The sequence below is a fragment of the Chaetodon auriga genome, chromosome 7 (assembly GCF_051107435.1).
Source record: "Chaetodon auriga isolate fChaAug3 chromosome 7, fChaAug3.hap1, whole genome shotgun sequence".
Classification (NCBI taxonomy): domain Eukaryota; kingdom Metazoa; phylum Chordata; class Actinopteri; order Chaetodontiformes; family Chaetodontidae; genus Chaetodon; species Chaetodon auriga.
The window spans coordinates 12,537,705-12,565,202 of NC_135080.1; the positions used below are offsets into that span (position 1 = coordinate 12,537,705).

At 42.7% G+C, this 27,498-nt stretch overlaps 1 protein-coding gene across 6 annotated transcripts in view; it reads right to left on the minus strand.

Annotated features, from left to right (window-relative positions):
* Positions 1-627: 627 nt before the first annotated feature.
* Positions 628-27,498, minus strand: part of mcamb (melanoma cell adhesion molecule b) — a 34,227-nt gene continuing 7,356 nt past the window's right edge. Inside the window, exons 2-17 of one of the 6 annotated variants that reach the window (XM_076735856.1) lie at positions 9,972-10,096; positions 9,656-9,887; positions 8,893-8,963; positions 8,702-8,789; positions 8,425-8,604; positions 8,126-8,256; positions 7,844-7,979; positions 7,633-7,748; positions 6,902-7,043; positions 6,537-6,664; positions 5,664-5,805; positions 5,271-5,333; positions 4,167-4,208; positions 3,604-3,727; positions 2,502-2,613; positions 628-2,378 (exon numbers count right to left, since the gene is read on the minus strand). In XM_076735856.1, coding sequence (XP_076591971.1) covers positions 2,376-2,378; positions 2,502-2,613; positions 3,604-3,727; positions 4,167-4,208; positions 5,271-5,333; positions 5,664-5,805; positions 6,537-6,664; positions 6,902-7,043; positions 7,633-7,748; positions 7,844-7,979; positions 8,126-8,256; positions 8,425-8,604; positions 8,702-8,789; positions 8,893-8,963; positions 9,656-9,887; positions 9,972-10,096 — 1,835 coding nt within the window. In that variant the 3' untranslated portion in view covers positions 628-2,375. The remainder of the gene's footprint in view (positions 2,379-2,501; positions 2,614-3,603; positions 3,728-4,166; positions 4,209-5,270; positions 5,334-5,663; positions 5,806-6,536; positions 6,665-6,901; positions 7,044-7,632; positions 7,749-7,843; positions 7,980-8,125; positions 8,257-8,424; positions 8,605-8,701; positions 8,790-8,892; positions 8,964-9,655; positions 9,888-9,971; positions 10,097-27,498) is intronic. The other 5 variants (XM_076735861.1, XM_076735858.1, XM_076735857.1 and 2 more) reach the window with 5 other exon arrangements.

Consider the following 27,498-nt stretch of genomic DNA (forward strand, 5'->3'; position numbering starts at 1 on the left):
GTGTGTTTGACAGCAGCAGGATGAGAACTTTACCAAGTGGTCAGACAGGTTCAATACTTCAGTGCTATTTCTGCTTCTGCTCCGTAGCCAATACGCTCAAAAGCTCACTAATGCATTTGGTGACTGCATTAAAAACCAAAATCTGATTTGACTGCCTGGCCAGTTGATCAAATCTGCATCATATCAGGCCCATTTATAAAACCCTTCTGTAACTTAATAAAGCCTTCTGTGTTCCAACTGACTCGAGATACAACATGTCATTTATGTCTGCAGGACAGATAAACATACGAGCGCTTTAGTTGTCTGCATGTCACAATAACAGAACAAGTTATACTTTATCTGCAGGCCCTTAATTTCCTCCAAGTGCACAAGGTAATTATAGGGATTTTTTTTTTTAATGCTTCATATTCACACATTACTGATGTAACATCAGAAACTTAATTCTCTGTATATTTTGATGAACTTCACATTGATTAAGCTCACAACGATTGGAATTAACTGGAAGTGACTAAATGAACAGTTTGTTTATACAGTAACTCTAACTGTAAATCCACAGATATTAAAATATCGTATTTTTGTTGAACACCGGCCGCTCGTTGTTTAATTTAGACACGTTTTCAGTCTGCCTTCTCATTTAACAGTCAATCTTTATTTGGTATAATTTTCAAAAACTACAAACAATGAATTTGTTGGTAAATTGGTTTGAACGGCATCAATGACATTGATTTTACATTTTACAACTCCAAGGCATTAAAAGGCATTTTGCAGATTTCAAACATCCAAAACCATTTAACAGTGGTAGTTCTTCCAAACAGCAGAAAACAACAGACTGACGGAGGGCAGGACGGGTAAGTATGGACGACATCTACATAGAACTGAGCACAGAGCGTCTTGATTGTCTGCAACTTTTAATTTGCATATGTGGAGACACAGTCATTCCCCCTCCTCAGTAGTCATATACTGTAGTTACCATGTCATTAGTGGTCATGTCAGAGGGTAATTATGTGTCTCTGGGGTCCAACAGTTAATTCCAAGATCCATTCAATGCTTGAATTAATGAATTTGTTAAACAGAAATGTGTTTTACTTCTGAAGAGGGCAACTTCATGCCATGAACCATACTTACCATGGACCAATAATCTGTTCCACCCTCATCCTTCCTCTTAAAAAAAGAAATAAAAATAGCTACAGAACTATCATTCAAATACAGTCACATTAAAGAAAACGGCTGTTTCACATTAGAGAAACACAACTGCATGAAGAAGAACCACAAAGAAATCAGTGCACTGAACATTAAATATAAACAACAAACAATAGAAAATGTTGGGTTTGCTTATATTTCTGTAGGCTTTGATTGGATTCCTAAGGCATCTGTAACCTTCTGACGTGAATGTTGGCAATGCTGAAACTCACACACGCAAAATATCAAAGCAAAGAGAACTACACATGTGAACCCCTCCGTGTCGAACGCTGAGCGGATTATTCACCCGTCTGGCAAAAATATCTTCTTCGTTATGCACAAACTGCAGCGTGTGAGGAGGAGAGTGTTAGCGGTACAGAAGAAAAGGCTGTGAATGGTGTGTGACTACGTGACCTACGAGTTTGTTCTGAGCTAACGTTTTTGGTGAGGCTGTAACTGGCTGTGAGGGGAAGCATCGCTGCATCCACAAAAAATTCAGTGTACAGACAGAAAACACAGAGGAAAAAAAAAAAAAAAAGACGTCTACCTAAACTACATCAGCTCCCGAACAAAGTAAAACATGATCTGGTCATTTGTTTTTATTTATTTAGTTGTTGTTTTTTTTTTTTGTATTTTTTAATGGTGTTATTTTAAATAAAGAAATATATACATAGATTATAATATGTACACTTGATAAAGAGCTAATTCAGGCTGCTCTTCAGTGATTGCTTTGCCTGAGGTGATGCGTAGTCGGGTATAAAAACAGTCCCTGGTCAACGTTGTGCTCTAATTCTTGTTCTACGGACAATCAGCAGTATACAACACTCATAGTAATGAGAACTAGAGGCTAAGGACAGTCCTTAGTTTGTAGGTGGAAGATTTGTAAGCAGAGTTTCGTCACGGAGCGCTCAGATCATTTCCTATTAAAGCTCAAGTTGAAGTCCGACAGAAACGTTCCGGGACGTACGGGGCGGTAAGCAAAGGCTGCAGCGAGGGAGATTTTGAGTCTCGGTCGTCCATCATGACATTAACTGACAGGCAGCTGAGCTTTTCCATGACGCTACTCGGGGATAAGGACCTGTGGTGGAAGCTTGAAGGCATCGGCGGGTCTGAGCCTGAGAGGGAAGAACGGGAGCAGCTGTTGGTGCGTCTGCAGTGACCTCCTCACTTCTGCACGTCCAGGTACTCACTGCTCTTTACTCCAGAGGGCAAACACACATTAAAGCACAAGCAAAGAAGAGGGGGAGGGTGGGGGGGGTAAAAATGTTAATGGTGTCATCAGACCAGCAGAACAACAGCATCCTCGTTCAGCAGATACCTACCTGGTCGTTAGGAGGTTGCTTTTCTCCGTTGACCCCGAGGAGCACGGCTTCCTCTGTGTTATCACTCTTCATCTCCACCACAATGTTGTCTTTGTTGGACTTTTCTTTGGTGCTGCAACAGCAAAGCTTGAAGTCAGACACATACACACTGCAACAGACTGTTCTTCTATTCAACCATAACGATTAGTTGATTAGTTGCGTATTTACACATCCAGCAGTTACAGAGCAACAGGGTCATTTTTTTGGAGTCGTGTTTGTGTCCATCTGACGAATCCAAGTCCAATATTCGCTCTCCGTTTAGCTCTGTTTTTGGTCTCCACCGACTCCTGAGGGAAATATTTGGCTCTTTAGCTGCTAAACGCTCCACTTAGCGTCACCAGCTAAAGGCTAACTGTGTCTGTCTGCTGCTTGCTGCTGAGCAGGTGGTGTACGATGAACAAACGATGAGCTAAAACATGCTGTGATAGAACTGCAGAGTTGTTGGTAATGATATGTGGGTTCACCCCTACGAGCAGCGCTAGCATGCCTATAATGTTGCTTGTAAATGTATTCAATTATTTCATTCTAAAACTATTTACTTACTTACTTTTTAAGCAGTTTTGTCCTCGTATTTTATTCTATAGTTGATTTAAAGCCTTTTGGGGTCCTGGTATCATCTAAGTAGGATTGCTGAAACCCACAAAATCTAAATGTCGTCTGCCATCAGGTCTAACATCTTTCTTTGCACTTAACATTCACATGGGCACAGAGGTGATGGCAAACAACCTGTGATGATGACCATGCACCTCTTTAGCTGTGGACTGGATAAGAGGAAAATTATAGCATTACCTTTACTGTGTAAAATGTTTGTTGAAAGAAAGCATGAATAGACTGCACTGACTTAAACCATAAAGCATCATCTCCACATCTGATGGTCATTATGTTGGACAATTTGCCTTATTCTGTCTTACTTTGTTCCCAAATGCTAGTTTAAGCTTGTTTCATTACTCTGACAATTTTTGATAAATATTCAATCTTCCTTACAATTGACGCTGGCTCTAAAGGGGTAAACACACACATCCCGTCTTTACATCCAACCTCACGTGGCTCTCTTTGCACTCACAGGTCCTGCTTGCCGGATCGGCCACAGATCTTGCCCTTTTTGTAGAGGAAGTACAGCACACTCCCCAAGATGGCCAGCAGCAGGATGCAGATGATGATGACTGCAATGATGACACCACTGCCCTCTGGTGGAGAAGAAGCACAAGGACAACCACAGGTTTACTCACTGTAGATGAGATGACAGTGTGAGGCATGAGAGTGGATTACAGGATCACACCAGGCAGGCGGTGCAGCATTCCACACTGTGTAGGTGCAGTAGATAGCATTTAACAGTGCGTCTAAAGAGAGTGCAGTTCTAGCATCATTCAGGTGGACTAAACCTGGCAACCTAAAGAAAGGAAGGTGTCATTCAGGGGTGTTGGAGGAAAGGTGTGCTCATACAACAACATGATAACATGCACAGGAAGGGGTGAAGATGAACAGCTCAGTGACGGTTTGATGTTTGAGGGGGGGTGTGATGAATGCTGGGAGTCGAGAGAGGGAGGTGCCGTGGAGGAGAGGTGGATGGAAGCTTTGAGGAAGAGCAGTGAGGAGTCAGAGTCTTCAGCAGCGTAACATACAAACCTTTCTTCATTTTCTCTGGTTGTTTAGCTGTTTCGTCTTTGACTGAGAAAAACCACATGAGCACAATTATCAGTGGGTGGCTGGATGTATTAATTAACTCACATGAGCAGGCCTGACACACACACACACACACACCACACAGGCCTGAACTGAACACAACAAATGTTTAATTTGAGAGGATGTTATCTGTGATTTGAAGCTAAACTTCTGGCCTGATAGGCCAACTGTGGTCAGTAGCACAACAGTCATCTCCCCGAGCAGCCCTGTTTAATCTCATTTAACCAGAGCTTTTCCAGAAACGATGACCCAGAACAGTTTTCCTCTGAGGGGCTGGATATTTCCTGGCATGACGTACAAGAGAGACGGGAGGCAGAGAGAGAGAAAACACAAGGCAGCGCCCGTAATGGGAGTCAGGAGACTTGCTCTGAGTGCATTTAAAGCATCAGCTGCTTTCTAGAGTCACACTCAAGCATGGGTGTGTTTGTGGTTGTGTACTGTGTGTGCATCTGCACGCCATAACGCTATCAGGAATGCAATCCTCATAACACTGCACAAGGTGAACCTTGTCAATCTGATTTCACTGACTGTTGTTCTGGGAATGTTTTCACATTATTTGTAAAACTCATTGAAAGGCCACATATAAGCAAATAAAGTTTAATTCCATAATAACAAGCAGAAACTACGAGCTGTGCCAACAAATTAGTCAATAAGACACCTTGTAGTGATGTCAGAATGCAATAATATCGACTATTTGAAACAATAAATACCTTGTAGAAACCGCAATTTTATGTAATCAGCACGATCACAAACCAACACTTCTGTAATGACCTTTCAGTCGTGCCAGTGTGGTGATTACTGCAGCCTTCAGGTGCTTTCTCGTTTTCAAGCTCTCATTTTTTATGTCTGACTCACAGAAAAATGGCACAGCCAGGCCCTGAATGAATGGAAGCCTGTAAACCACCTAACACTGAGGAGCAGGCAGATAAAAACCTTTCACTCTCAGTCAGGTCCTGTTCGTGGGATTTCCTCTGATAGAGTCAACTTTTTCAGCTGATTTGACTCGAGTGGTGCTTGGTAGGCAGTGCAGAGTGACTGTGGTCTTACCTGTGGTAGAGGACATGGTAGTGCTAGTTGTAGTCGTGGTGGTGGCTGGTGTGGTGTGTATAACTGAAAACAGTTAGAGGCACAGACGGGAGGACACTCTGTTAACACACTGGGGGAGGAGGGGAGCACATTTAACAGCCGCACAGCTTTGCAGCGTCTCGTCAGAAACAACAACAACACTGACTGAAATGTCCAGAGTCACAGGCAGCACGTTACAGCACATGGCCGAGCTCGAGGCCTTCAGACAAAGTAGAAATAAACAACGAAGTGACAGACATGAAGGGCTGGAACAGAAGGAAGAGGGGGGAGCGAGGAGGACAACAAATAGAGACGCACACGCATATAAACACAAAGAGCAGAGACAGGAAAAGGCAAGCAGCTGGAGGAACTCACTGGCTTTGATGTTGAAGGTCACCGCGTCAGAACCGTACTCGTTGGAGGCATTGCACAAAGCAGTGATGTCAGAGGTGACCTTGATACTGACCACACTCTGAACGCCGTCCTCAGTCTCTTCTTCGGATGCTGTCTGGAGGACCTGCCACAAAAACACACAGATAAAACCGCAGAGTGAAGCTGGTGCAGCACAGGTGCACAGGTCAGACTTGAAGAGTTGAATGCAGCTGTGAAAGACGCAGAACAGAGAGTCTACAGCTATACTCGTGAGTCTGTAAGGCTACATGTGAGCTAAAGGCTAATGCTAATTGCTAAAGTACCACTTCTTAATGGAAGTCATGAATGTGAAATATTTTGTGCCAATCCATCCAGTAGATGGAGATAACTGAGACTTTTGTCATGCTATTAGTCACTAAGATACATCCTCTTGGCACCATGAATATCTGTACAGATCCATCCAATAGCTGGTGAGCTATTTCAGTCTGAACCAAAGCGGTGGCCAACCGGCCGACCAACATTTTCATCCACCAATACCAAAAGATCTTTACCTTGAATTAATTTCCCAGTAAGGTGAATTACTAAAAGGCATAAACAAGTCAAATCAAATGATCATTTGAACCCTGCTTTTCCTTACATTGCACTTAAACTTCCCTTTAAGTGGCTTTTAAGTTAAATAAGACTTCTTTCTGTACTGTGACACTGTGGATCAGACACTGTAAACCTCTGCAGGGTTTGAATGAGTTTCTCATGACCGACCTGAGTTGAACTCTTCAGGATTGAACAGATTAAGGTCTAATCTAGCTGGAACACACTTGGAAAAACTGTGCACTTCTGTTACAGCTGTAGCTAATGTCACGCTTCCCTCTGCCGTACCTTTCCATCAGAGGTGATCCAGGTGATGCTGGGAGCAGGGAAACCTCTGGCATGGCAGCTCAGTTCGACTGTCTTCTCAAAAACCAGGTCCATCTCCGTGTAGTCCTGCTCCATGATCTCTGGTGGGCCTGCAGAGAGGAGAAATGATAACCATGAAAACCACAACCTATTATAACTAATAATAGCACCTGCTGTTGACACACAAACATGCTTTCCTTAAAACCAAAACTCGAAAATGCAACTGAAACTCCCCAAACTACACATAAAACGTATATTTACCCACATTAAAACATTACATTCTGCATTGTGCACTGCGTAATGTAACACTGTAATATTCAGTATACAGCCTCTGTGATCAGATTTACCCTGGACATGAACAAGAACTGTCCCCCTGGTTTCCATTCCCTCGATCTCAGGAACAGTCACCACACACTCATACGTCCCTGCGGTGTCAAACGTAACGTCCTGCACGATCAAACTGTGGCCCTTTGACACCTCCTGTCCATCCTACACACACCAGGACACAGAAAGATCAGATCAGACGGCTGCTCAACAAACTTTTACACAAAGTTGTGCCAAGAAATTTCAAACAATCCCTGAACAGATTTAAGTCCTATTTTAACTGAAAACCTGAGCTTTCGCCAAATGTTTTCAGCTGACGAAAATACTTTTTCTACATGCTCAGCAACTACCAACAACACAGGACGCACTGCAGCTGTGTCCAAACGAAACAAGAAACGATCGACAGCACTTTGGAAATAACATAGAGCAGCGTGTTCACTGACGAGGGAAAGTGAAATCATCATAATTTTATATGGCGTAATAACAGAGTTTGAGCAGTTTGTCTCTGGGTGGAGCAGAAGAAAAGATTAGGAGAAAAAGTATGAGTTCATTCATTCATTTAATCTATAATGCAGACATGGAAGCAGACAGAAGCGGTGCCAGTCTGACTGGATCAGCAGTCAGCCTTCATGTTCCCAGGAGGGGCCACTACATTGTGCAATTCACTCTATAATGATGCATTATAGTTTTATAACTTTTTTAGACAAATCATTGCTGTTTAGTAGCTGTACTGTGCTGTAGGTGTGGACCTGACCTTAAACCAGGCTGTGTCCAACTGCAGAGAAGAGAGGGCGTTGCAGGTGGCTTGCAGCTCCTCTCCTTGGGCCACCACAATAGCGTCTTTAGGCATCACCACAGCAGGATCGAGATCTGCACGCACAGCAGGGAGAGGGGATTCAAACTGCCCTGCTGGTAACAGGTACACCTTCTCACGGTCAGAAATCATATCGGTACAGACTCCTTACAGTTGACAAACACAGAGGTGTTTCTCGAGATATCTTCAAAGGTGTCCGTGTCCGTAGAGGTGCACTCATAGACTCCACTGTTTAGACGGGTCACGTTGTTTAGCACCAACACATTGCTTTCCCAAGTCTGATCGCTCTACAAAAAGCCAAAGTAATGTGATCACCACATAAATGTGCAACTTTTAACTCACAATGGGTGATAAGTCCTTAAAAACATTAACAAAGGAGGCCTAAACTACACATTTGATACATGAATAACGAGCACAAAGGGGTTTCTCTTACCTCGGTATGCTTGATTGAAATAATTGAGGATGGAATATTCCCATTGCCGTGGCAGTGAAGCTCGATCGAGTCTCCTTCCTTGATTTTGCCCTTCGGTGACTCCACCCAAATACTTACAGCTGTGGAGGGGTCTGAAACAGAGAGAGGGATTCACTGGCGGCACAGAGTCCTGACCTCAACTCCACCCAACACCATGGGGAGGAAATGGAAAGCTGACTGCAGGCCAGACCTGAGCGATCAGATCACAATGCGTCGCGGCGGTCGTTTCTACCTCCAGTTAGTCTATGTGTGAAACTCACAGTACACAGTGATGTTAATACGGTTGGTCTCGGTCATCCTGGTTCCTCCAGGAACAAAGTAGGTGACCTCGCAGTAGAACTGATCATCTTTGTCCTCCTTCATCACCTTCATGCGCAGCTCACTCCGAACTGAGAACAGACCACTGGATTCAGTGGTGATGCTGGGCACTATTTTCACCACTGGAAGACACCAAACAGACACACACAAGACATGAAACCACATTAAGCTCAAATTAAAATGGTGCAGAAGCGCATTGCAGATGTTGATCCGTCTCACCATCCTGAACAGTGTGTAGAGGCATCCTGTTTCTGTACCAAGTGATGTTTGGCTTGGGGAAGCCATTTTTGACCTCACATGTCCCAATCTGTAGGAGAGGAGAAAGAACCACATTCAAAGAAATAAAGTGCAGCCTGAGAGTCATTACATCACTTTTATACTCCGACTTTCACGATTCAAAGCTTCCTTACCTTGGAGAGGCTCTCTTCATTGGCTGAGATCCCCGTTTGCACGCTCTCAATGGAAGGGAGGTTTGGCGTTTCTGCACAGGAATTAAAAACTGAATCATGAACCAGAAAAGGCAAAGTGTTCTGACAGCAGCTAATTGAGAACAGTCTGAGGCAGTTTCAACGTCTTAGCATGTTGCATGGGGGAAATGTTTGGCGTGAGAGGAGCTGAAGTGTTATTGTAAGAACTAAAAGAGATTGAGGCCTCAGTCGAAGGGTAAGCGATGGAAGTTTCAGTGGAAGTTTAAGGGCTGAAGAGGCAGAAACACGCTGAGCTGTTAACTGAAGCCTATTCGCGGAAAGAGACGTTAAACTCTCATTAAATCCTGCTGATACTATTAGTTCATTTTTTGAATGTTTTAAACTAAACTAGACATATCGCATGCATTGCTCTGTTATTGGGAATGTAATATGTGAAAGCAGTTGAAGCGTCAGGGAAAGCACTAGAGTTTAAGTGGTTCTGCTGCTTTGAAGGCCACAAGCAGCACGTCGCATTGCTCAAAATGTGACATTGTGTGAGAGAGGATGGGGTTGTGAACACTGTGATGTATTAATTACACATGAAGTGTGGAAACTGCAGGAGTAACAAGAGTTCGAAGATGTTTTTCTGACAAAAGTCAAGCTGAAGCTGACAAATCTGAAAATGTCTCAATATGACAAAGTCCAAAGGGTGGAGACTGATTAAAAGTCAAAATCAAATTCCACGCCATCTCAGATTGAACCTTACCAAACACCTTGAGCTTGGTTCGTCCCTCCCCAGCTCCCCCTGTTACACTTTTGATCAGACAGATAAATTCCAGTTCGTCTTCCAGCTGCACATTGCTGATAGTCAGTGCCACGTCTGCAGTGGCTCCGGTGCCATTCACGCTGATGCGGTCCGTGAACGGTGTGCCTCGGTCTACGATCTTCGTGGTGATGTCCTGGTAGTAGATTCTTTGCTTCTCACCTCCCCGGGTCACCTAAAGGTTAGAGTTCACACACATGAAACACCAGGTGCGTAGACACAGCATACCTCTCTGTGCATGTGTGCGTCAGAAACTCACGTAGAACCACTGCATGATCATCGCACCGATGCCTTCAGACGATGTGAACATGCAGCCGATCAGAGCCGTATCTCCCCTGAACGCCTCCACTCTGTCCTCCATGGTCACCTTCACATCAGCCCACGCTGAAAAAGAGAAAGGTCCCACATATTTCAGTCATTTATCACTATCGTTCTCATGTATTAGTACTGGTTCTCACTTTCTTGATTTTCAACTGCAATCACCGTCAGTCATTCATTTGTCCAAAAATCTACGAAAACGTAACAGAATGTAAAAATGTATCTGTGATGTATTAGAGCACCACCATCACTGACCTTCTGAGGCCAAATGAGAGTCCCAAAAAAGTCTCATAACGATATAGCTGACACTAATTAGTGAACACTGACAAATAAATAGTTCGGATAAGGATTCCTTAAAGTGCTCTCTAGTGGACAAACTGTGTCACTACAGCATGCCTCAGGTTACGCGTCAACAAGACCTCAGCTACCTCAAACTCTTCTGTGCTGAAATTTCATATTTATCAACCAGAATGTATGCCAATACCAATATATCTGTGTTAGCTAATATTGTCCTATACAGTATAACAATGTGAGAACAAAAAGCCCATAAAGCTTCATTCCACGGACCCAGAAATGGATGGGATGGTTAACAACTGTGATTACTACCATCCTCACAAGAACCTGAGTTACGCTGAAGAAGCGCAGCACTTCCTCATCCACACCCTGTTGACTCAAACTCAAAGGAGGCATGGAGGCAAAAAAAAAAAAAAAGAGAGAGAGAGAAGAAAGTCATGGTGGGTCAAAGGGATGAGAGAGATGCTATGACAGGAATGAGGAGCCCACACATGTCCACATTAATGTGCTGCATTCCACCATGTCACCCTCTCACAGGAAGAAAGGCTCAATTTACAGGCAGCATAGTAGCTCCACTGTTCCTTCATGGTCTGTCTCTGAAGAACGAGTGGTTTTCCCCCTTCCAGGGTCTCTCGCTGTGGCGCATCCTACTAGGAGGGACTCCCAATTACACTTTACATCAGTGATTCAGTAGATGCATGAGATGCCAAGAGGAGCTGTAGCCTGGAGGTAACGAAGCTGCCAGGTTTGATTTAGCCTTTCCTGAGCGTCTGTTCATTGTGTTGGTGAATGCAGCTTTTCTTGTGACGGAGAAAGAAGCGACGGCAGGAAATGTCTGAGTTGATGTCAAGTGTTGCGCAGAAGAATGTAAATGTGCTTCATCTGTCCTGCATTGACCTTTTTTAGTCATTCATTTGCGCTTCAAGAAGCACGGCAGACAATACACAATAGAACACAAAGTCAGCCATTTGGTCTTGTGCTCCATAAACATGCATGCACCAGAAATAAGTTAATGAGTTCATTTTTGGCCTTTTTCCAGAGCTTTCTACCGCATCTCATGCTCTGCCTTAGCACATCGAGTGTGCTTAGTTGTCATGGAGTCAATTTAGTTGTCATCACGTGACCTGAGCCACGATGGCAGTTATCATGTGACTAAAGTTCTACAGTTGGGTCAGTGCATCAGCTGAGGAAAACTGTGAGCTCTGAAAACGTTCTTCCTCTTACACACAAAATGTTGAACTTAGCAGAAATGCACGCACTTGTTATGGAATGAGCAGGAGTTTATGGTGGCTAATGTTAGCAAACTTTAGGCTGTGTAATGTACCGTATGCCCGTCCTCTACCTGTGCTCCTGTTACTCTGTGTTCTAGCATTTACCATGATTAAATGATTGTCAATCATGGCCACAGCGGCTGCTGTTTTTTCTTTTCGTCAAAGCCATCTTTGAAAGTCAGACAGCAGAAGATCAGTGGCTCAATCCTCTGACCTGCAAAATGAATCTGCTGAGGTTCCAGCCACGAGTTTGGAGCACAGCCCTGCCAAACCAACCATTTCCTCTAAACGAGTGGAGTTCTATAAAAAGGTTAATTGTTTTACATTTCATCTGTTTAAAAAATGGAGGAATTGTTAAATAAATCTTTCAGATGGAAAAGCCTGACAGAATCAGGGCAGTATTACACAGTATCTGGACTCTGAATACACTTCATCCAGGGAAAATGATCAGATGTGCAGCCCTGCAGTTAAGTGAATTACCATCACACCATAGCTGCTCGCTGATGAGTTATTACACACACACACACACACACACTCATACCTGCTTCACTCCTGGTGTTTCATTCCATCAACATCTGCATGTCTGACCAACATTTACTGTCTTAGTAAACCTCCCTTCTCTTCCTCACCTCTTCCTCCCTCTGCCCACCTCTCAAACTCCCTGATAGTCCCCCCCCTTTTCTCTCCCACCTGTCTCTCCCTCTGCTGTGTGTTGCTGTTTATGGCTAATGGAGCTGGACGGATGCTTTCCTGTTAAAGAAATCCAATTAGACTCTCCAACATAGACATTTCCTGGCCATTAGTGATGGAAGGACAGCGCTGACTCACTTGCAGCCTCCCATCCCCCACCTGAGGACCTACCCACAGTAAGAGGAGAGATTCATGAAGGGATGAATATTGTGATTCTTGTTGGCATTAAACTGAATGTTTTGCAAAGTCTTTCCCATCCTGTCTGACAGCTGGAGTCTGTTTGCTCGTGGGGGTATCAGTCGAATCTCATTAGTAATTTGACCAGTTTTCATCTCCACAGCGCATCAGTCAGAGGGCCTGGCGCTCCAAGGCCTCAGATCGATCCTCTCTGATGATGAGAGAGCAGATATTGTAGTCCGTGCACATTGGATAATAGTCCTAAATCAGCATGACAGAATCAAGCTGAGCATCCCCTCTGATAACAGCACAATGGGAAAGCTGGGCCGCTCCATCTTTATGAGCTCCCCTCAGCAAACAATATATTTTCCCCGAAGAGTGTGTGTTTGACCCCGAGATAACAACTCCAAGTGCTGAGTGTGTGATTTCCACGGGAAAGGGGAATTTGCTCTGTCCACTTTAGTAAATATCCTCTCTGACCCTGACCCTGAATTCAGATGCAAAACTGTGGAAACCTATGAAGTGGCGTCAGCTTTTTTGGAAACAAACATATTTTTTAGATGCCGATACTGAGTCGTACTAATCAGTGTTCAAATCAACAGAACTTTACTGTAATGATCAAATGTGTCGCAACTACAAGAATAGACAATGACCGGTTTCCATTAGCGATTCATTTGTCAACTACTTTTTCATTTAATCGATTAATCTTGCTGTATAAAATGTCTGAAAATGGCATTTTTTTCATCCGACCAACGGTCCAAAAAAAGGGAAACAGGAATGGAAACAGCTAGCCTTCCCAGAGACCCAGGTGGTTGCCAGGCTAGCTGCTTCCACTGTATTTCCAGTCTTTATGCTAAGCTAAGCTAGTAGCCTGCTAGCTGTATATGATTCATACTGTATTTCCCTTACAGACATAAGAGTGGTGTCAATGTTTTCATCTAACTCCAGCCAAGAAAATTAACAAGCATATCTGTCGAACTCTTCCTTTCAACAAGTTTGAATGTTTCAGGCAGTAAAAGCATTAAAAAAACTCAATGAAGTGGTGGAAGCAGATGTAGAATAAACAGTGTATGTGACTTTGGCATACCGTGTGAAAAATGTTTTCTTCAAAGACAGACGAAAACCATACAGCGAAGTTCAAATGAAGGCTCGATTGAACAAGAATGCATTCAAAGGATTCCCACACCACAGAAAGAGGAAAGCCCCCTCACAAGAATAGCACTGTTTATATTTCCGCAGATACACAGAGGACACGTCAGAGAAACATCGCAGTTAAAAGGGATGTTTGCCTTTGATTTATGACACCAACTGAGTCTGGGTCACACACATACACACACACACACGCACATATCTCAATTAGTGTCAGCGCTGATAATCAAGGCATCAGAGAGCCCCTGTCGAGGCTACAGGTGATCTCTCAACAGGAATAAACGTCTCGGTTCAGCTGTTCTCCCCCAAAACACAGCTCATCCTGCAAAGAGGGTGGACTGCATTTAAAGGCAGTGCAAAATGAGGTGCACTTAAAGATAAGAGGAAATAAGCCCCACAAAACGGCCCTTATAAAGGAGAGCAGAGGCAGAGAGGATAAGATAATCTCCAAGGGGAAGTCATATCAAACACATTGTTATGTCTACAATGAAGTCAGAGCCTTTTGTCAGGATACACAATCACTTTGTGTCAGTGGAGAGCCATGATAACAAAGCTTCCTGCCAGGCTCTGAGCTTCTGTGGCTGCTTATCCACACTGATAACATCTCTTCATTTAGACCTCTTACTATAAGAACATGTAGAGAAAACCTCCTGCAAAGACACACAACTACTGCCAGGTGATCTGCACACAACTGTAAAACAGACACTTGACAGTCCTCCCTCTGACAGGCACAGCAGAGATGAGATACGACATGTGGTTGTTCAAAGGCTGGAATCTGGGCTGACTGTCTATCCACGAAGGTTTAGTTGACGGCCTGCAGTCGACCTGCCTCCCTCTGTCTGCTCTGGCAACTGGCCCAGACCACAGATGGTCAACAGCGAGGGAGAGGAGAGGACGTCCACCTTCAGCACGTAAACTGACATTCAAAGCAGATTACCGGCCTGGACTCTTTTTGACATTAATCTAACTGGGTGGCAGATTGGTGACTGAAGAACATGCTCCCACAATGATTCCCCTTTGTCCTCTCTTTTTTACTTTGTTCTCTTTATCTATTCCATATGGAGGTGTATTTATGCTGCAATCAACTGAAACCCCATGAATACACCATTTAAGTACTCATGTGACTTCTAAAACCAATTGGCTGCACCAGTTTGGATTTAGTTTGATTAAATGACATAAAACCATAAAACATGGTGGCCAAACACTATAGAGCTAATGTATGAGCTGCATATGAATAGATCACTGCACTGATGAGTGGATGCTCTCTACCTTCTCCTGTGTCAAAATGTAAATGAAACTACAATGAACACTCAAAAACATTTAGAACAAAAAGCCTAAAACTATTACATCCTGTCTCTTGATATTGTAGGGGAGTTAAAAAAAAGACAAAAAGTGGCATAAAATCACTGAGATTTTGTCATCACTGTTTGTTTTGCCAATTGTGTCTTTGCAGGAAACAACGCAGGACTGTGACACCAGAGACGGGGGATTACGCAGCAGACGCGCATCCTGTTTTTTCCTATCCTTAACCAAGCGCTAAACATAAACATGAAATAACTGCTATCATGCCTCAATCACTGAGGCAGATAGTGCAGTGCTAGAGGACATATTGTAGGAAAACAAACATATGTTGTCAGTGCGTATTTTGCTGGTACGCTTAGTGTCAACATTTAGTGACAGGGCAGATAAGTCAGTTCACAAAGTTTCCTCTCTGTGTACTCGTGCTCTCTGAAAAGCACTGTGATTCTTTCTAAAACTTATTTGCTGCTGCAAATTAGTTTAGAAATTTATTTTTAAAAAGATGGGGCTGCAACAGGGAGGAAAGCTTAAAGCAGGTCAAGAGACACCACACAATGTGAAAATGACTGACAGAATCAACAAGATACTGAGTGGGAGGTGCAACAGGAGAGGAACTTGAAGAGCATGAACATTTTGACCTGAAGGTGGGTCACAGGAGAGCTCACAGGGTGCATAAAATAATGACATTTCACCCGCTGCTCACCATGAATATACTGAATAAATATCAGGACAAGCTGTTGATTATATTAGATTTGTTCTTGTGTAAAAGTGGAAAATGTAGTCTGTTGGTGGTGCTGGAGGAAAGGTCAGGAGGTCGCAACCACGGTGAATATCCATAACAAACAGGTCAGGTCAAGCTGGCTACTAGCTGTCCAGACATGGTTCATATGGATGGACAGACTGACATCGATTTGCTCAGGCCCGGCTGCCTGTGGAGAGAAAAATCTCAAGAAAGCACTTCTTCAAATCTGTGAAACAAAAAAAAAAGAAAATCAGATCAAAGCAGCAGGAGCAGCGACTGACAGGATGACCGCTGAGGTCAAGGGAAAGCACACACACACACACACACACACACACACACACATAACCTGAGATCTTTCAGCCTGTCTGTCTGGAAGTTGTGAAGTGGGCCCATCAGATGTGCAACAGAAGCTGCTACACACACACGCACGCACGCACACACACGTCTCTAAGCTGTATTTGACTGCTGACCTGAACATGAGACTCGACTCCAGCACTAAACACGTTATTACATGGTTTGAAAATGTCTCAGGGCTCAACTCGCACATGACGCACATCCTACTCTGCAGTGTTTCATTCACCAGTTTCCACCCACTTCATCTAGTGATTCAACAACTGCCTTTCTGATCTCTCTAAAAGGAACTATGCAGACCAGAATCCATTAATCAAAAAAGAGAGAGCATGCAGTTTTGTTTGCATTAGAGTCCTTATATAACATGTTTCTTCTGCCACGAGGTTAGATTTTAAGGTAGTGTGTTAGTATTTACATACCGAGGATTCCCCGGCTCAGGCTCTAATTCATGTTTAATTTATGTCTGGCATGTCCTCCAAAGAAAAGGCTGGGGCTCCACTGAGTGAAGACATTAAAGGATGAGTATGAATATGATATTAGAAAGGGAGGACAGACAGCTTCTCTCTGTGTGTTTGTTGTTGAATGCAGTTTTAACTGCTTTAACGACCCACTACTTTATCCCGTCAGGTGATAGTACAGCTGTATGTACACAAAGGCAGCAAAGAACAACAACATGTGGAAGCGTAATTAGAAAAATAACCAAATAATTCCATGTTAAATTCACTTCCTTGCTGGTTTGCACTGAAACACATCATGCATACCACAGTGCATATTAGCTGGAACCGAATATTTCCCCTCAAACACGGCAGTAAAATGAAGCGACGGCTCGGGGACGTGTTTCCAGCGCTGTCACATCTAAGAATAACAATGGCCTATCAAACTTGTTTGCTTACATGATACAGCAGAATTAGAGTGCACTGACCCGACTGGCACCAGAAATAGCAGCAGCCCTACTTCAGGACAGGGTGAGACAGAGAGAGGGAGCATGGGAAACCAGGGCTTCAGTCAGGCTGCTCTTTTGTATGGATGTAAATAGGTCTGAGACGGGTGAATAGGGTGTAGAGTTAACGTGAGAAAACAGATAAAAGACGAGCGAGAGAGGACAGAAAATGAAAAGACGGAGGCGGGGCGGGAGGAGAAAATCAAGGTGGCAGACGGAGACGTGTGATGAAGTGGGTGTTCGGCTCTCTGCGAGCTGCTGCGGCCCCTGACATTTATCACACTAATCCCTCAATGGCACACTTGAACTATCATGCAGAGAGAAGGAAATGTTATCAAGCTGAAGATAACAACTCTCACTCGGCACGGTGAGAAGGGAAATGCAGCGAGGGGCTCAGAGCTGCAGCACTCCCTGCCCCTCCGCTTTTATTCCTCCTGATTAGCTGCAGGATATGAAGTTTATTTAAGTCATGTGACGCAAAGGCATTTTTTACTTTAAGGGTGGATTTATTCCTCTAAGCAGCTCTCTGATTCACGCCAAAGATATGCAGAACTGCTGTTAAGAAATCTGGTGATAAGAGGCAGCCTGACAGGCAGTGCAGCAGTTATGGCCTCGCAAATGTTGAATTGTTATCTTTTAGATAACCCTTAGCAAGCAAGTTCATGACTTTTCCTTCAAAAAGGTATCATCCCTTCATAAAACCAAAACCATTAGTCTCTATATTATTATGCCTGAGTTCAAATTTTTAACCCTTGATTGTGAAAAAAAAAACCTGTGCAGCCAAATTTGCACAGATTTCCACAGAGCCCAAGATATTTATCTCAATGAGAAGGAGTGAGGGACCTTTAGGAATCCCATCTAGAGGAGAGGAAGACAACAAACAACTCTGTTTACAAGATATGCACATACATAATACATGAAACACTACATCAAACATGCACGGCTCTAATGACACCAGCATGTCTGCATAGTCAAAGACACACATTTGCCTCTTTCAGAATACAAACAAAAACAAATGAAGTGGAGAATGGCTGGACTTTAGAGGGTGGCAGCATCAACCTTTCTCTCCATCACTCTTTTGTTTTGCTCTCCATCCACAACCTGCTTTAAGCCACATAACGAACCTCTCAGGTGTGACTGGAGCTTCAGGCAAATCCGTCCACATGAAGGTGAATTCATGTCGCAGCACCATCAGTGATATCTGGTATCTGTGTATGAAACAGCATCTAAACCTCAAAAAATAAATCTTCCATTTAGTCTTGAAGCACAAACACACAGCACAGGAGTTTGGGCATAATGGGTGGTACCACTCTGTGAAAACAGCTGTGTAATGTCTTATTCTTAAATCTGTCTCTCACAACTTCCTAAACTTTATGGTCATTCAGTACTAAATCAAAGATAGTTAAGGGGAAAATGAAGGCTCGATGTGCAACCCTCCGCTCACAGATCCATTACCAGCACAGTAGCCCTACTTATCTTGGGTCAGCTCAGCTTTGCTACATGGCATAGAAGAATGCTATAAGACCCTGTTGAAAACGTACACACTAAAGGCCTTGTCACATGTTCATCAATCACATCAGTTCTGTGACGCACCGCAGGGCATTCTAACTAACACCACACAGGGCACTTGGCTTTATTCAGGCAGTCACAACGAACAGGACTCTCACTGACTCATGAATCCCCCATACAGCTCCTGGCACAGCAGACACATTTCTCCATAAACATGCAGCAGGGTTTATAATGCCATAACTAAGCCACTCAAATAAAAGAATGCCTAATAAATATACATGATATGTGGAGCCTTTATCTTTTTTATGCCACTTTGCAGATCCATCTAACAATCCTGCAAGTTGTAACAGTACAGAGAATTCAAAGCTTCTTTGATCCACAGTAAACGATGGTGTTCATTAGGGATCTTTCCATGACACCCCCCCCCCCCCAGCTCTTTGACCCAAGTGTGTGTTTTACTCTTTCTTCATAAATATGCATGCTTCTTTTTATCCTGTTTGCTTGCATTGGTTGTTACCAGTTAGCGAGTCTTTCATTAATTAATGAGGACTCCAGTGACCTTATTGAGGTCTTCAAGAGGAGACTTTTCTAAAGCTAGTCTTGTTGCTGTGACCTTGGGTTAGTGGGATGGCTCCGTGCCCGCCATGTTGGCTGCACACAGTAACTCTGCTGAAGTGAGAGGACTGGCCAACAGCACCAAACAGAAATAGCAGCTAGAAACTAGACACTAGAATTTTAGGTGTGAATGGATCAAGACAGTGAGAGTGCAGATTTGTAAACTAGATGTAGTGGATCAGTGTCGCATTATGTGTATTAATATTTAATGTTTGTGGGAACAGATCTGAGCAAACACATCTGTCAGGTATACTGTTACCACTGAAATGATCAGCTAATTGTAGGGCTGCAGCTAATGATTATTTTCAGTATGGATCTGCTGATTATTTTCATGATTAAGTTTTGTCTATACGATGTCACAAAACTGTGAAAAATGCTCTTTATAATTTCCCAGATTAATTGATTATCAAAATAGTTGGCGATTAACCTTAATTTAATTGACTAATTGCTGAAGCTCTAGTTAATTGACTGGCCAATTAAATGATGTCAGTTATTAAAGCCAATGTCATAGATACTGGTTCCACTTCGTCAAATTTAAGGTGTCCTGTTGGATTTTCGACCACTAGTTGGAGCAAAGTTTTTATGAGTGGGTCCCATTTTCAAGAAACTGGAAAATATCTACATTTAGGAAGCTGGAATCAGAATTTCGATAAAAAATTATTCAAATCCAATTAATCGATTATCAAAATAGCCTGCGATTAATTTCATAGCTAAGAACTAATCAATTAAGTGATTAATTGTTGTAGCTCTCGACCTGACGATCACAAAGCAAACAGTAAAAATACAGAGTTCATGTTACAAAGTAACCTACAAGCAACTCTGCCTTAGACGTGAAAAAACAAACACTTTGAAGATGTTTTCTTCTCCAGCTTATTATTTATTGATATATTTTACATTTTTGCTTTTACTGGACAGCCAATCATACGTGGACAGACAGGAAATGTGCAGGGAGATGAAGGGTAAGAGCATGCAAGCTGCAATTATATGGTGTGCATCTTAACCACTAACATCTGATGTTTTGCAGACTGACAATTAATGAACAGATCACAGAAAAACTGATAAGTTTAATTGATAATCCAAATAATCATTAGATATGACCCTCATACACTGCGCACAGTACAGCATGTTCCTTTGTATGTGTGGGGTTCAGGTGATCATTTTAATTGCTGTGCAGAGACAATGAGATGGACAGTGGCAGCTGCAGCGACCAAACTGCACATTCCCACGATGCCTGAGAGAAAACAAGGTCAACTTGTCACACAGACCTGCCAGACACTTTCCTTAACACACACACCCACACACACACACACACACACACAGATCCCCAGGGTGCTGGAGCCGAATGCAGGCGGTATCCACTCAACATGCCATCAGAATTAACGATTTCCAAAAGGCAGAGGAGACGAAGGATACAAAGAATGTAAATACAGTGGATCAGAGCGGACCACACAACAGGGGAGAACGGGAGGGGAGTCACATCGCTCTCTGATTTCTCCTGGTGATCTGACGCTAGTTTCCATTTCAACAGACCACCTGTTGTAGAGATCAGTCCAGGCTAGACCTGGCTCGGTTCGCAGCAGGCCTGACTCCAGTCCATCTTTCAGGGGGGGCTCTGCTGACTCACAACTGTTACAACAGTACAGTAATTAAGCTGGGTCTCATATAAGGTCCCTGCTAACAGGGGCGCAGTGGCAGACTACTTATGAAGAAATGAACTTGCTTTTCTCAACAACTAGAATCAAGGTGGCATCATGCAAGGTAATTATGCCCAATGGGGGCAGCAGAGCAGCTGCACTCACCAGAAGAAGAATTCAAGAATTCAATCTAAGTCTTAAAATGCTAATTTGTCATTTGAGTTATGTGTTGGACTATTTCTTGGCCGGGCATGGTGACTTTCATTGCTACACATTCATAAAAAAAAAGGAAAAGCACAGCTGGAACAAATAACGACGACTAGCTGCACCTTCACAAGTCAAAAGATCAGCAGTGAAAAAGGTTTATTCAGGATAACGTTTCACTCCACATTTTGGGCATTTTGAGCCAAGACTGTACACTTAACCTAAAGAAAGTGAAGACTCTTGGACTAGCAACACAATAATTTCAGAGCAGTGGCAGAACCCAGCTGTGAGGATCCAACCACAGGCCTTCAACTGTGAGGAGCTGCACAGGTTCACTGACCTGAGGCCAGCCCCTCTTCAGTAAGCATCTCTTTGGTCTTCCCTCTGCAGTTACACTCCAAAGAGAGTTCACTCTGTCCCTTTGCCTTTGATAACTACTTGGCAAGAAGACAAGACCTTCTGCCCTTTACTCAAAGTTTCCACACTCAGCTATTTTGATATGCCCCCACACACACACATAGATACATATAAAGTATGTGTTAAATATACAGTATGACTTCTGGCTTCGTGTGGGATGCGGCCATCTTCCCATGTCCAAATCCACGACTCCCATAATTTAAAAAAACAGTAAAATTATTCTCACAACTCCATGCCCACTTTCTGTGTCTATGCGTGTGTGAGTGTATCTCAGTGGGCCATTTCCTCATGCCTGCTCCCATGGTGGTACAAACGCCCCCTCCATCCTCTTTCCCACGTCCCAGACAAAATGTTCTCCATATCAGCCACTCTGTGAGCAGGCAGAAATAAAATAACACAAGCTGCCTGAAAAGTATGGGAAAGGCCAACAGGGAGAAGTATTTTCGTACGATGCTGATTGTGATGATACAGAAAGAGAGAGAGAGAGAGAGAGAGAGAGAGAGAGAGAGGTCCCATGACATGGCTTCACAAGTATGAGGTGTATGTTGCTTGCTGCTGGCATATTATGGCTAAAGATAGATTGCAGATATACACACACACATAAACACAGTGAAAGCGTTTTCTCCATTGACTCACAGGATACGAAAATGAGCTCCTTTTTTTTTTGGTGGATGCTTCAAGTGGCAGTAATAAATCACAGAATCGTTCACGGCTCTTTCATGACAGGACATCTGTTTGCTACATGTTCAGGTGTGAGTTGGTGAATAGGAGTGTATATGTTTAAGTGACATGGAAGTATTTGTCATATGCAACACAGTCATCTGACATTTAGAAAACACCCTGACAACAATCAAAGGCTTTCCTGTGTATGTATGTCATCAGTTAGAAGAGTTAAAGATCCCATGAAATGGTCACTTTAACTTCCTGGAAATCTGTGGCTTCCTGGGAAACTGTGCATCTTCAGTGGTGACCTACAGCAGCATTCAAGCCATACGGGATGGATGCGAGAGATGGGAAAGATTCATGTTTACCACTTGCAAACATTCATGTAACATGACAACTGAGGATGGTTGTGATCACAGAGTTGGTTGAGTGAGGGTTAAAAATTATTTGCATTGACATTGTGACACATATCCACTAAATCTGGGTTTAATCACCTTGAACAACAGACTTGAGGCCTTATTTTCTAGTTTTTAAGTCAGAGTTATCAAACCTTTCAGAAAAAGGATCTTCACGTGAAAATTAAAGTCAGAGTCTCCTTACTGCAATACTCCCATATAACATGAATGTAACATAAGACTACATTAAGGTGAGTAACTAAAAAGCCCCTCTTTGCTTCTAATCCTATCAAGTCAAACTGCTTATCTCTCCTTAACAATTATCCATTGGTTTCCGACTTTCTGTTTGTGACGTCTTAAAACCATTTCTCAGAACTTGTAAAGGCTTTGTGAAATCAAAGCTTCAACTTCATGGAAAACTATAACTTTCTGTATATTTATAGGTCACCTCAATTCTGTTGTGTCCAGCCACCTGTTTCAATGGGTAATACAACACATACCGCATATGATGGAGGTAAAGTTTAAATCCCCTGGACAATACGAGAGGATCCACGGGTAGAAAGTAAAATAATAATGGGTGAAAACCGCATGAATGAATGTGCTCTTAATCACACTAACATCATCTCAAGTTTTGGCAAAATACAGTATCAGTGTTGACGTGAACTCATTTCTTGCTCACATGCTTTACTTGCCAAAAGCTTTGCCTGTTTAGCACTGGGCAAATAAAAAGATCAATTTAAAATTTCTCACATGTTGTGATCTGAAGTACCGGGTGCAGCATGATGAAGCAGCCTTGAAAACAATGATCCCTTTTGACTGCATCAGCTGTTTCTACTTGGAGAAAGCGGATTCAATGAAATTGATTCATTAAATCATATCAGACTACTTTCTACTGAATGTCTGGTGCGACCTAGATTTAAAAAATTATCTCGGTAATCACAGTTTGGTCAGAAGAGGAAGAAAAATAAAACTGATGCATAACTAAAGCTGTATGATGTACTCTGAGATGACACTAAAGCCAGAGAAAAGAGCAAACCACTAAATTTAACTACTAACCATAATCCAATGTAACTAAACAATGTGAAGCCAGTCTTCTCGCTGGAGTCAGTGGCACAGTGTCATGGCTAAGGGTTGACAGGTTGCATTAGGTTAAAAGGATCCTAATGTGCATTAGATCAGCACAGAGCATTATTTCAGGAAAACAACATCCATTATTAAGCAGGGTGTTGAACTATCAGAGAATAGACAGAGATCCTGACAGGCCTCTAGTCTCCACTTGTGCCTGTGCAGCTCCCAGAGGACAACTTCAGATGCAAGGATCAGCCAGAGCCTGAACATCTCAAGCTTTATGCTGCTGCAGTTCAAAGCTCTGCAAGTTCTCTTTCTAGTCTTTCTATCACCTTTCTGTGGTGGCACTGAACTTAACATCCTACAGCTTGAGGATGTTAGCCTGTATCAGGTTAAACCAGTAGGGTGACTCCAAAATGTTGTACAAAAGAGAACTCCATGACTTCGCATGATACAGACTATCATAGCCTATATTATGCTTAGTAAGTTGGCCAACTCCATGACTTAGCATGATACAAGCTTTTCAGCCTGTACCGTGCTAAGAAAGTAGGCCAACTCCATGACTTAGCATGACACAAGCTTTTTAGCCTGTACCGTGCTAAGCAAGTAGGCCAACTCCATGACTTAGCATGTCACAAGCTATGCTAGCCTGTATCATGCTAAGCAAGTAGGCTACCTCCATGACTTCACACTAAGTAGGTCAACTCCATGGCTTGGCATGACACAAGCTTTTTAGCCTGTACCGTGCTAAGCAAGTAGGCCAACTGCATGACTTAGCATGACACCAGCTATGCTAGCCTGTATCATGCTAAGCAAGTAGGCCAACTACATGACTTAGCATGACACAAGCTATGCTAACCTGTATCATGCTAAGCAAGTAGGCTACCTCCATGACTTCACACTAAGTAGGTCAACTCCATGGAGTGGCGTGATACAGACTACCATAGCCTCTATCATCCTTAAGTTGGCGATCTCAGGGCTTAGCATGCTACAAGCAATGTTAGCCTGTATCATGCTTATCAAGTAGGCTAACATCATGAGCCACAAAGCATGGTAACAACTCAACTGTCCCAGCATGTTCTTCAGCTTTTAGTGTCCACTGGAAATGTGTTGGCAAACTGTCTGTGCTTTGAGTCTTTTCCTTTTTTTTTTTTTTTTCTCTAAATGCCACAATGCGTTGTCGATTGTGTTTTCTAAAGTCCTGCGTTTGAGCTGCTTTTATTCTCGCTGACTCTTGGATCTGAAGTTGTCCACTGTAGATATCCACCAAATAAAGACCACATTCAAGGCCAGACTCATGTCTAAGACCCGTCAAGTCGTCACAGTCTGAATCATCCTGCCTTAACTGGACCTTCCAGCCACATTTATTTGGTGACTCCCACAAAAGGAGGCCCAGGAAGCCAGATGATGGCTTTATTAGTAATATAACTTTCACTTGACAATAGCACAGAAGCTAGCCCTTTTCAGTAATTAGCCACGGTTCCTTGTAAACAAGCACCAGTGAGTCTCATCTCCAGCACACTAAAAAGCAAAAACGACTGGAGGGCAAAAGGAGAGGCCCCTCAGCCAAGCAGTGAGTGTTTTTCTCACATTGGCCATACTTAACAGTGGCACAGAGAGGGCTCTGTGTGTGTTTGACCTCAAAGCAGAGATGAGAGGCAAGGAAGCATTTAAGTCACGGCGTCAAAATGAAAAAAAGAGACGATTTCTCCCCCAGAAATCAAAGCACAGGAACCAGTGACGGACTAGATGTCTCTCTGGATGAGACAACTCTGCATTCCTCTGCTGCCACTGCTAATCAATAATCTTCATTCACACCAATGAAATAACATTCTATGGGACTTCTACATGATATCAGAAGTCTTATAATATTATGTAACATCTGTTCAAATGCATATATATATGTGTGTGTTTTGATGATGAAGTTGCCCTCTCTGCTCTGGTTTCAAATCAACCTTCACACCACAGCATCAAAGCACATGCCTGGTTTTTATCCTCAGTGTTATTAACTGTTCTCGTGATTTTGACTGTATATCATGCTGGATAAAATTAATCACACAGTGAGATTTTCACTAAAATGTGCACTTCAACAGCTTCGCACTGCAGACGTACCCCATACCAATGTCTCAAAACCATACAGGTACTTGTGTAGAAAAGACAAGCCTGCCTTTGTAGTCACATCTTGTTACCATCTTTTCGGCATAAGATACCTTTTCCTCAGGTATTGGCTTTGCTTTAACATCTTGTACCCTGCTGCATTAATGTGTTATTGACGCTTTCCAGGATCACACATTTGCTTGCAGGACGTCCTGCAGCTCTGCTGATGCTCATGTTAAAAGCTTCTCTCCTTTGATACGAGTTAAAAGATAAATCTAATAGTGGATAAAAAGAAACCTCTTAGGATATTTCAAGCAATCTTACTGGCCTGAAAGCTTGTCACATAATCCCTCTGCCTCAATCTTTCATATCTCTCTTGCTCTAACAATGTCAACCTACTTTTGTACCCTTTTCTATCAATATATAAGGGCAAAAAACAAAAGATAATCACCATCCAATGTGTTATAAGAGTAATTAGAGTTAATAGTTATTTTGGCTTTGACTACGGAAGCTCATCAGTATTATCAGAACATCATCTCTCATCATCCTTATGTATGAAAGCAGATCTGGAGAACCCGGGTGGAGACACAACCAACGTTTCTGTATTCAAGGAATGAAAGTATCTGTTTTCAGGATGATGCATTCTCAAAATGTTCTTAGGTTTCAGGTGATTCATGTTGGACTAGTAACTTAAGACATAACTCTAGAAACTGTGGTTGTGGTTTCGATGGGCAAAAATTACTCAATTTTCTTACAAATTAAGCAAAGTGGTAGTTTTGCAATGTCAGAGGAGCGAATGAATTTTTGCTGGCATTTTATGACACACATAAGGCCCATATATCACACATCCCTTATCCCATCTGACAGTGCAAACGGTGTCGATTTCAACATTTTGGTAAAAGTCCACGCCCCTGCAACGCCTAAGAATGATCACTATTTCTTAAAGCCAAACCACCATGTAGAAACCATCATTTTGACATCGGAGTCAGTGTGACTGACAAGAAGGAACAGCTGGCTCGACGTGGGGCCACTAAACAACCTTTGAACCAGAGTGAGGAAAAACAAGTTAACTGGAGCATTTCCAGGGCAAAAACGCCAGATCTCAAACCTTTGTCCTCCTGTACACTGAAACTGGCAAAGAGCTGCTCATAAAATCTAAACATTAACTAAAAGAACTGTTATTTCTTAATATTGAACCACTGAGCAGTAACTGTACATAGATTAGAAATTAATTCATGGCATTATGATTTAATATGCAGACAGAGTAAATGCCTTTTATATGGTTTCTACTTTTGGTTGCTGTGGTAAACAGAGAACAAGCATCATTGTCCATAATTGCAGCTTTTATCACTCATTCTGACCCACAGACTGTATTTAGCTTTTCAGACTGGCTGGTGGTTGCCTGTATCTCTCTTGAAGTTAAACTTGAATTTCATCTGCATGTTTTAGGATTTTGACAGCTCATCCATCTCAGGAATTTCTGTTCCAACCGTTGTGCACACCATGATTTATGTCTAATGCCAGCAGTCAGCGCAGATGCAGGAAGCAGTGCACTCTTAATCTAACAAGGTGAAAAGTAAGAGTGTGGGGGTCGGGGTGGTGTGTATGCACGTCTGACTTCCATCCAAGAGACTTACCAGTAACCACGTTTCCAATATACAGTTAATTTCCCATAACCATGATCTTTCTCTGTAGTGTAGTTTTCAAAACACATTGCCGTCTGGTTGAAAAAAAACGACGGTGTTAATGGATATAATCTTGGATTTGCAGAATCGTTGTATATTAATAATTCTTGTCTACCAACAGGGCTGCTTTTGGCTCCAGTCTGGAACAAAGAGACGCCTTTGGCTTTCAGTGAATATAATTTTGGATACAACTTAATTGAAGTGACGCAGAATCACAAGCTACAGCACAGACAGAACAATCACCGCCCTTCCTCTGTGATCAAAACTT